The following is a 10,491-nucleotide window of genomic DNA, read 5'->3' as shown; positions in this document are numbered from 1 at the left end:
CTAATCAACAAATAAAATAAATTTTTGGAAAAAAGACACCTATCATAATAATTAGGTATAAACAGAAAAACGTGGATGTCTATCACTCATTCATATAGCTTAGGTTGAATTTACAGAAAATTCATGACAGATGAGCTTGTGAAATGCTGTTATATCTGTTTGTCATGAGAAACTTAATGCAAGAAACAAGAATGGAAACTGGGAAGACAATCCAATAATCTACCTGAAGAACTGGCATAGGCCTAACAAAAAAATATTTAGGTTTGTTGTCAGCTTTCCATTAAGCGCTGAAAACCCTCAATCTAAACCAGTAAGAATAGCTGTTTAAGCTAGTTGGTGAAAACTGTAAATTCGCTGCATTGCTGCTTGATGTAAACCACTCTTATTTCAATTTTCGCTCATATCCTTGGACATCTCTGCATATCCATGCACATTAAGCCAGGAATCCCTGTATGTTGCATGTATCTCTCATACAGCGCCTGGTGTGCTAAAAGGCTACAGAGTGATGCTCTCCTCATGTGAACAATTGTTTGTCCCAGCGTGTTTTGTCGCTCCAGTAAGGCTTGTTAGGCTCGCCGTGGACCACCCCTCACTGCGGTGCAGTAGTGAAGGATAAATATATCCCCCTCCTCCTCCTTCTCCTTTCGTTGAGTCCGCAACATCCCGACTGGCCGAGGCTGGTGATCGCAGGGAGCGGCAGCGGCAAAAGCCCCCACAAGACGGATGAATTAGAAAACCACCGCCTCCCCCTTTTCTTTTCTTTATTTTCTGTATAGAGGAGTCGGGCTGTAAACGCTGCTGCTTGTCTTGACAGTGTGAAGCGGATACAAGGTTAGTAAAGCAACAAAACAAAACCAAAGGCAGATGTATTTGTTTATACAGAGGTTTAAACATAATAGTGAGCAGAGAATCAGTGCGAAAAGCCTGTGTGTTACCAGCTCTGTATGCATGAGCAGTGAAACAGTAATCCTCTATTTGTATGCTGGACGCTTTGCTGGGGTCCTGCTTAGCCATGGTTACATCTTGGCATGGGCAAGTTGTTAGTCCAACTCCTTTAACTTCATGAGCCTGACAAAAAAACACACATACACTTGCTCTCTCACTTCTCCAGGTAAAGTGTATTGTTCTGTCCTGGAAAGTAGCTGTCTCTGTGTTTTGTTACTCTGGTGCACCATTCTTGGTCATTCCAGTCAGGGCTAAATATTCTGTGAAGTGAGTCCCCAGTGCCTCTCAGATCACATAGCACTGCAGCTGCCCTGCTGTACAGCAGACCAACTGCAAGAGCTATAATAGGAAGGAGAGGTAGGGTTGCGCAGCTGACGGTGCTGATTCCTCTGCAGTCCTATTTAAGTCACTGCCCTGTGGATTCTAAAGGCTTATTAGTGAAATGCCACCTCTTTAAAACACCTCACTATATATCTGGCACGAGGAACCTGGGCTGATTGACATTAACACAAAGTAAATTACCTACAGTGTTTTTTTTTATATACATATCTTCACTGAATTGATGATCCATTTGGATCTTTCATAAGTGCTGTGAGTGAATCCCCACAGTGTTGTATACAGGCTTCAAAACCTTTTATGTGTCGTAGTGCAAATCAAGGTCTGTATTATGAGTCACATTTTGATAAGGGAGCCCACACAGAGTCTCTGCTGCGCAGCTGTGGGGGAAGCTTTCATGGTTATGTCTCAGATATGGCTAGAAAACATTTCCCTGAGAAAAATCAATTGAACCTGAGTATCAACCCTGAAACAGACTCAATAAAGCTTGTTAAGACCTCATACTGTACTGCAGATCACACATTGCTGGTTTAAGATGTGTCTGTTACTCTTCATACTCATGCTGTTGGTCTGATAACCAATTGCTTTTTGAACCCACCAGGCTTCCAGCGTGCAGAACCATCATGGGGATCAAGGCTGCCCTCCCCAGATATGAGCTGTATCTCTACAGAGCAGTTCTTGTTGGAGCCTTGATATGGGCAGGCAGTTGGATATTTGAAGCTTCTAGTGGTGAGTGTACAACATGTCAGGAGATGTCCACAGCACATGCCACACTGCTGATGTAACTTGGCTTAAAACCGATAACAAAGCACTTGAGTAAAATCTACTGATGTTTATCAAAGTCAGGATGAATAAAATGTTTTTGGACAAGTTTTCCCAATTTTATGAGTGTAAAACACCTTATTATTCAAGTACACTCACAACAAAACCACTCAGCATATAAAGAAAAAAAACTAAGCCACGCCACACTACTGCCTTTAACCTGAAACTGCTTTGATAGAGAACATCTCGCAGATTAAAAGAGTCACCAATCCTCACAGGAGTTTCTGCATGGACCCATTTAAAAGAAGACAACTTAAAGATGCTCTAATTAGCTCTATGATTTCTTTCATGAAAAAAATGGTGAGGCTAAGACTGAGTTAATTAGAGCCAAGCATTCACAAACCAACCCCCCTGAAAGTAAGCTGTTTACATATCAGAGGAAACACAGAAACTGAATGGACTGAGTGTAATCCAGTGGGTGGTACAGTCTGTCACAGTCTGGGCAGGCAGATCAACCCGACCAGGGTCATGCTGTCACTCGTTATTTTGTCCCGAGTGTCTTCAGGAGTTACTCTGTGTGTCTTGAAATTGTCCATTTTTGGCTGCTCAGTCTGGGGGCATTAATGCAGCTCAGGTCTGCACGCTACAGTAGCTCTGTAATAGAAGCCTGGCTGCGCTCCCAGAAGTAAGAGGCTTTCCCTGACCAACGCTCACAATTTCATATCCTTTTTATGACCATTAGTGTGATCAGGCCAAGTGGAAGGAAGCTGTACGGGTGTCAAACCCTTTTGTTTCTGTGTCCTGAATGAAAAGCAACACTCTAATAACTCTTACTTTGAAATTCTTTATAGTTTTTCAGCTTTTCATTCAGGTTAGACATAGGGAAGTAATCTCCTAAAACCAGGTTTGGAAAGTATGAGTGTAGATGTGTGAGGGCCCAAAATAGAAACACTTCATTGTTAGTACATTATGTAATATTTGATGTTATCAAATAGATTGAAAGTGCTCTAACACCTTTTAATTCTCTGATTTTAACCCAGCAGTCACACTTTTTTATAGTGCAACAATTGAATGGTTCAAATTTACACATATAGGGCCTTTTGAATATAAAATGTTCATTTACAGAAACAGACTGATCGAAAAAATGTCTTAACCCTGGATTTAACCCTTCCCAACCTGAAGCATACAACATAGCACAACAAATTTAAGCTCCTGGTAGGAGTTTTCAGCCACATGACACAGACTAAAATGAAAATCGTTACCTCTACATGAACTGTAGATGCCAAAAAGACCATCATTGTTAACCCCTTAATGCCTGAATTGATCAACAATTATAAGAAAAGTTTATTTTTATGTAGTTTTGCATTCTTACAGGTTTTAAATTAAGTGGTAGTTTGAATTTGAGTAGTACACCCAATAGTTATAACGAAGTTATATTATATATATATATAGACATGAGAAGTTCATCCCTTGACCAATAAATCATGACATAGTGGATCTGATACGATCTTTGGTGTTTGTAGAATATGAATCAATAGGTAATAATGAGATACAAAGGTCATTTCAGCTGCATCAAGACCTGACAGGGTATGTCGCAAATTTGCGATAACAGGCATCAAGGGGTTAAAGGGGCTGTGAGGAGTTACAAAGTGATTTTAAAACAGTCTCCCTTCTAGATGTATGCCTGATTGTAATCCATACTTAAAAATTAGATTACCAGCGCCAATATAGGTTATTTCGAAATGCTACTTTGTAGCTTCCTGATCAGGTCAAACAGGACCAGATTGTCTTACGGCACATCTAAATTTCTATGACAACACCTCTGGCTGAAGAAGTTTAGAAGTGAGAAGATACATCTGTGTTTTTCTCTAATGGTGGACACTGGAGCCTAACTGTCAGACAGAAAAAGGACAGAAGAGCATAAAAAAGCTAAACAGGAGACTGATACAGCCTGAGCTGAAGGCTTAAGCTGTTTGTAATAATGTTTATCCCAACCCACAGTCAGCAGTTATTCTGCAGTGGTTTGTTCAAACTTGAGTCTATCAATGAAAAGAAGAGTGAGGTTACATTAGCTCTGCTTAGTAGATGCTTGGCAGGACATAGCTAACCAGGATTCACTAATGTTAACGCATTACAGACGTGTCTTACAGCACCAGGAGTAACGCTACATATGGACGGCTACTAAACCACTGTATGAACTGACTGTTTGCTTGTTGTCACGTTAGCCTACTGATAGTTGTCAGGTTTCAAACAGTGCTACGTAGCTGTACTGATGAATACCTCACATCGTCGTGTTGTATCAAACACATTATAACAAACACACACCTTGTTAAAAGTCACATCTTCATGACAGTGTGCATGAGACTCCAGGCCAGAAGATGGCAAGGAAGTCCTATTAAAACAGATCCTCCTCATAGCATCTTTAAGGCAGAGTATTTCTACCTGAATGACATTGCATATGCAATCTGTACTGACATTTTTAACATTTATCTCCAACAGCAAGGCCCACATTCAAGTGAGCCCTCCAAAAAACTTAGTTTCACGCACACAGGACAATATTAGTGATGAGTTAAGAGGTACTTGCTTTCTTCACAGGGGGCGCCAAAATCAACACGAAAGAAAATCTTCTCACAGCAGTTTAAAAATGACTAAACTTGATTTATTAAAAACCCATTACCAATAGTTGACTTTGAACATCCTGTGTGTTTTCTTCTCCATTCAGAGAACCTAAACAGAAAGGCTTTCAAAGAGAGTGTGAAACCAGGATGGCATTATTTTGGCAGGAAAATGGTAAGTTACTCAAACAATCTCTAATTATATTTCAGTCTGTTATATTATTACATTGAATTATGTAAAATAGAAAAAGGTTGTTTGTATCTAATGTATCTTTATTCACCACAGGATGTTGCGGACTTGGAGTGGATAATGTGGTTCACTACATTCCGCAATCACATCCTTTTTGCTCTCGCCGGTCATGTTATCTTTGCCAAAATATTCACCGTGATAGCTCCAAAGGTGCGTGCATGTGTGGGCATGTCTGTGAGCTAGCACTGCAATCTGAGTGCACAGAGGTATTACTGCATGCATATTATTATGTGTTTCCTTGTATTGTATATTTGTGTGGTTGAGTATGTATATTCCATTATAAATGACCACAAGCCTAAGACTAAGACAAACATGAGGTTTCATGTCATGTGTAAAAAAAAAAAGGACTTTAAATACTGATCTACTTTGTTCTGCTGCTAACAGCAGGACTCAGACTGTCCAAATTAACATTTTCAGTTTGATTCAATACCAATCTGTCCCTCTCTATCCCACAAACATGGTTTGTCATACAGTTTATTTATAGCCCATGGTCTGTTGTATGATGGTCATGATGCATGAGCATGGTTTTCTCCTTGTGATGCAATTTATCAAATGCACCAATCATCATTTCTTGTAAATACAGCATATTTAAAACAACTGAAGATGTTTTAAACATGTTTTCTGTCTTGTTTCATGCTTACAATGAAGATTGGTATAGATGGATGTAAGGTAACATGAATAAACTTGTCGATTCATAACATTATTCTTGTCATCTGTTTAATTTTAATCTTATTTTGAATATTAGATCTGTCTTTTACCAACACATTTTAACATTTTCATGCTAATATACCCCCATTGTGGTAGTTACAGCAGTGTTCTTGTACTAACTGCACTCTACATGTGTGTCACGTTATGATTGACAAGTGTAAAAATTCTGTCACGAGCTTACACTGACGCTGGCTCCTCTTTCCCCACAGCACAGATCCTTGATCTTTGGTGTGTACGGTGGTTTGGCCGTCCTGGTCACGATGGGCTGGACCTTCTTGACTCTGGTTGTGTCTCACTGCATCCTCCTCTACAGCGTCGCTCTTGTCAAGAGCAAGTGGTTGAGCTTTGCAGCTGGACTAGCAACACTGGCCTCCATCAAGCTGGAGCCTTATAACTCCTGGCAGGTGAGAATGCAGAGTACTCTCACAGAGAAACAGACACAGGACTCTGGAAGACAAGCTTATTTTGTCATGTTATTCTCAAAATATTCAAAGTAAAAGTGATTTTTTTTTTTAAATGAATGCAACAGAAACATTTAAGAAGCACTGATGGTTGTTGTACTAAAGAGTGCAAAACTTTAAGTATCATAATCCAAGAAGTAATAAAGTTGACATGAACTCAATGTAAAGTTGTTTATTATGTGTTTATATCAAGTCTAATGCAACTAAATGTAATCTAAAAACTAACTAAAATGTTTTAAAATGCACATTGATGATGTTTGACTTCTTTTCCAGGAAACACTGGTGACAGGCTCCTTTGACCTGCAAGACATCCTGTTTTATGGAGGCTGTGGCTTCAGCATCATGCGCTGTATGAGCTTCGCTCTGGAGAACTGTGAGAAGAAGGATGGAAACTACACGTTTACCGACCTGCTGAAATACAACTTCTACCTCCCCTTCTTCTTCTTTGGACCCATCATGACCTTTGACAGGTTTCATACCCAGGTGAGAGTTTGAAAATGGTAACTGCCTGGAGGAGAATAAAAGTGGGAAGAAATGATCTGGCCAGTAAAAACTGACTGATCAGCTCTAATGGCTGCATTAAAAACAAAGATGGCTGTGAAAAAATGTACTGTTACTGTCTCAGGCGAACAACACCCAGCTGACACGCAAGGAGAGGGAGATGTGGAACATCACCACTAAGGCTTTGTTGCACCTGGGAGGGATTTTCGTGGTGGACGTCTTCTTCCACTACCTCTACATCCTGACAATCCCCAGTGACATGAAGCTGGTTGCCAAGCTCTCTGACTGGTGTCTGGGTAAGTTTGACACAGTGTAATGTCAACAGGTGTGGCACACATCTTAAATTAAGTGTTTATAGGACATTGTTCAGTATCCATTATTAGATTTAAACCATAAAGTCCCGAGAGACTCACACTGTCAGGTTTAACTTCTTTTTGAAAATATTGGTTAATGGTTAAAGATATTTATTTTGAAGTGGGACACTGATTCTTGTTTTAATACAGAAAATAAATTTTGTTTGACAGGTTCTGTGAGGGTAAAAGTTGATTTTTGAGAGGGGATTACTATTTAACATGAAAGTAAAAAAATATAGTGCAGAAGGTGGTATTAAAACAAAATGAAGGATTAAAATGTTTGCAAATCACACTAATAATTAATTTCACACTATCTTTTATTTCATACCAAAAACTTATGAAAATGTATTTATGTTAGCACATATTTGAAAAGCTGTACTTGATATAAATACAGCTCTAATCACCAAAATGAGTCCAAATTTTAGCTTTGATTACTAAACTAACTTTAACCAAATTAAACCCCATATTTAATCACCCTTCCTAATCGCCCTCAGTGTGTCCGTCATAAACTGTGTTTCACTGTGTGTCTCTTCTGCAGCTGGTTTGGCTTATTCCAACCTGGTGTATGACTGGGTGAAAGCAGCCGTGATGTTTGGTGTCATCAACACTGTGTCTACACTGGACCACCTGGACCCTCCTCAGCCCCCCAAGTGTATCACCATGCTCTACGTCTTTGCTGAGACGTAGGTGTAATGTGCAGTCTTAAAATCGTTATTCCTTTCTTTGTTTGCCTCACCAAATGTTGAAGTTGTGATTAAAAATATGGGGAACGGTTTTTTTTAACAGGCACTTTGACAGAGGCATCAATGACTGGCTGTGCAAGTGAGTGAATTTAAATGCATGCTTTAATATAACAAACAATGATTTGAGCTGAGGTGGATTCTGAGTCATGATTTTGCAGGTATGTTTATGACTACATTGGTGGAGATCATGATAAAATCTTCAAAGAGCTTCTTGCAACCATCTGCACCTTCGCCATCACCACCCTGTGGCTGGGTCCCTGTGAACTGGTTTACCTATGGTCCTTCTTCAACTGCTTTGGCCTCAACTTTGAGCTGTGGGTTGCTAAATTCTTCTCCATCCCTCCATTTTCCACCATAGAGGTAAATAAGTGATCTCTTTCAGCTCTTTTGACTGTTTTTGCTTTGTGTTGTGCCATCTGTGGGTTTTATAATGTACCTTTGTCTAACATACCCAGGGTTTGATGGGTGAAGCCATGTCTCGCAGGATTAGAGGTGTTTTCAACGCTGCTAACTTCTGGGCCATCGTCCTCTACAATGTGCTCTCACTGAACAGTTTGGAGTTTGCTAAACTGGTGGGAAGACGACTGATCTTCAAAGGTAAGGAATAACAAGGGTACAGTGTGAGTCCCCGACTTCTCTGTCACTTCTTGTTAAAGACAGAAAAACACAAAAAGACATCAAAAGCAGCAGAATCTCAAGAGACTCCATCTTCCAGATCTCACATAACACAACAGCCTCTTTCTTGTTTTCTTTCTTGAAGAATAAAGGAATCTTATTAACACAGACTGATGAACCAGTTCTTCCTTTACAGTCCTATTTCTCTGATCTTTTTCCCCCTCTCACTCCCTTTCTCTTTCCCTCTTTGTGTTTCTCCTCTTTCTCTTTCCCTCTTTGTGTTTCTCCTCTTTCTCTTTCCCTCTTTGTGTTTCTCCTCCAGGTTTCCCTCTGTCCACCCTCTCGGTCTTGCTGGTGACCTACTGTGGCGTGCAGCTGGTGAAAGAGAGGGAAAGGCAACAAGCCCTGCTGGAGGACCCAGAGCCAGTGAAGCCAGTGGAAGGAGGCAAAGAGAAAGCAGAGTAATTGGAAAAAAAATGTGACTTTCACAGACATCACAGTCGACAGTCCCCCTTACATTGCTCCGTCCTTGGACTTGCGAACCACACCAAAACCAGACTGTAACATCCAGTCATTATCTTTACTGTTCACAAGCCTGTTTTTGCTTTTGTTTGTCAGAAGCGAGGCAATGTCTGAACTGTGAAAAAAAAAATCCTCAAGTGCACTTGCTGTAGATAATCGCCACATCCTTTGGCACAAACCCACCGACTGTGCATTATGTGTTCAACCTCAACTAAAGATTATTTAAGAAAGGAAAGAAAGACTTGTTAAGTGTTCGTGAAGCTAACACTGAGTGTATAAAAAATGCTGTGTCGTACAGAAACAGCCATGTTGCTCTGTGCAGTTGTTTCCAATTCTTATTTTTCTTCCATCCTTTTTGAAAAAAACAAACTAATTTAATTTTTTTTTCTTGTCTTAAGTTTGCCTTACACACATCACATCCCAGTCATCATAAGGATACTGAAAGGGTTAAAAACTTGAAGAAACTTGAAGCCAGAGGGCTGCATAAAAGCACTCTGAAGAAAATAAAAAATAAGGTGCTGTGAATTTGTCCTTGCTCTGTCAACAAATATGTGAGCCAAGTTGTGCCGTAGCATCTAATTTAAAGATGATTAAGAATGTACAAGATATCTCTGATTGTAAAGGACTGAATGTTGTCCATGTGTTCAGACAGCTTTACAGTATTAAAGAAGATTTGCCGACAGTGTGACACCTCGTCATGTTGTCCTCCACCCTCATCACATGCTCGAGGCCTTCTGTCTCTGTGAAAGGCGATCGGCTCAGCAGGGTCAGTCTTCTCCTGCCTGTCGAAAAAACCTGCTGTGTGCTCTCAGTGCAAGAGACAGAGGGAGGAGAGAGAAAGAGGAATAAAAATGATTTTTTTTCACGTCAGGTTCATCAAAACCATTAAAACATTTTGATTCATCAACATTATTCCTAAGCCGGAATAATGCTATCAAGCTACATCATGTTAAGAGGATAAAAAATATTTATTCTTGTGAGCTAATATGCACCAAACACATTTAAACAATTTTACATTTGTGGAAGAATGCTTTAATAAGTTAATAAACACTGAACTGTTACTTCTGAATGATAGAGATTTGTTGTCTTATTTTACCACTAGATGGCTCTGTTTGACCAGAGGTGATCATTGGCTGCAATTACTCCATAAAACATACACACTCTCAGAGATTTCCAAATGTTTCTGAATAGGTGCCGAACAGTTGTTGAAAATATTGGAAATACTGTTTCAAACTTTCCTTTCATCAGCCTGGAAACAAAGAAGAGATGAACTGTGGGCCTTCAGCCTCTTGGCAAACAGCTACATTGGGTTTGGTAGCTACATATGCAGAGCTTACCTTTTATATTCTCTTAAAGGATAAGTTATAAAAATGAATTACCTCGTTATGGTGTGTATTAATATACTATCCACTTACACCTTGAAGTCATTTTTCAAACGGTCTTTAATATGTTATTCTGTCGTTGGAATGTGTATTTTAAAGGTCCCATGTTACGCAAAAATCACTTTATTACGTCTTTTAGTGATATTTGTGGGTCTTTGGCTTTCCTCCCAGCCCACAAAATGTGATATTTAATGACAAAACCTGTACTTAGTAGTGCTTGTGAATGTAAAAATCCTGACCTAAAACGAGCTGTTTGGATTTTGGGGACGTCAGCGATTCCCTTTTTTGACCAATCAGG

General features: G+C 39.7%; 1 protein-coding gene across 2 annotated transcripts; it reads left to right on the top strand.

Annotated features, from left to right (window-relative positions):
• The first annotated feature begins 468 nt into the window (after positions 1 to 468).
• Positions 469 to 9,831, top strand: hhatla (hedgehog acyltransferase like, a). Of its 2 annotated transcripts, XM_074689413.1 has the most exons (13): positions 470 to 831; positions 1,883 to 2,010; positions 4,766 to 4,833; positions 4,945 to 5,058; positions 5,557 to 5,577; positions 5,826 to 6,020; positions 6,351 to 6,560; positions 6,703 to 6,874; positions 7,470 to 7,614; positions 7,718 to 7,753; positions 7,833 to 8,034; positions 8,130 to 8,271; positions 8,612 to 9,830. In XM_074689413.1, the coding sequence occupies exons 2-13, from the start codon at positions 1,905 to 1,907 to the stop codon at positions 8,752 to 8,754; spliced, it is 1,554 nt and encodes a 517-aa protein (XP_074545514.1). In that variant the 5' UTR covers positions 470 to 831; positions 1,883 to 1,904; the 3' UTR covers positions 8,755 to 9,830. The 2 variants fall into 2 exon arrangements, with proteins under 2 accessions (XP_074545515.1, XP_074545514.1); XM_074689414.1 differs by lacking the exon at positions 5,557 to 5,577 and having other exon boundaries at positions 469 to 831; positions 8,612 to 9,831.
• The last annotated feature ends 660 nt before the right edge of the window (positions 9,832 to 10,491 follow it).

Source organism: Halichoeres trimaculatus, unplaced genomic scaffold (assembly GCF_033239565.1).
Source record: "Halichoeres trimaculatus isolate MK-OKI-2021-1 unplaced genomic scaffold, fHalTri1.1 fHalTri1_scaffold_15, whole genome shotgun sequence".
NCBI lineage: Eukaryota > Metazoa > Chordata > Actinopteri > Labriformes > Labridae > Halichoeres > Halichoeres trimaculatus.
Note: the sequence above shows the minus strand (reverse complement) of the source record. Positions and strands in the feature narration are given on the sequence as shown.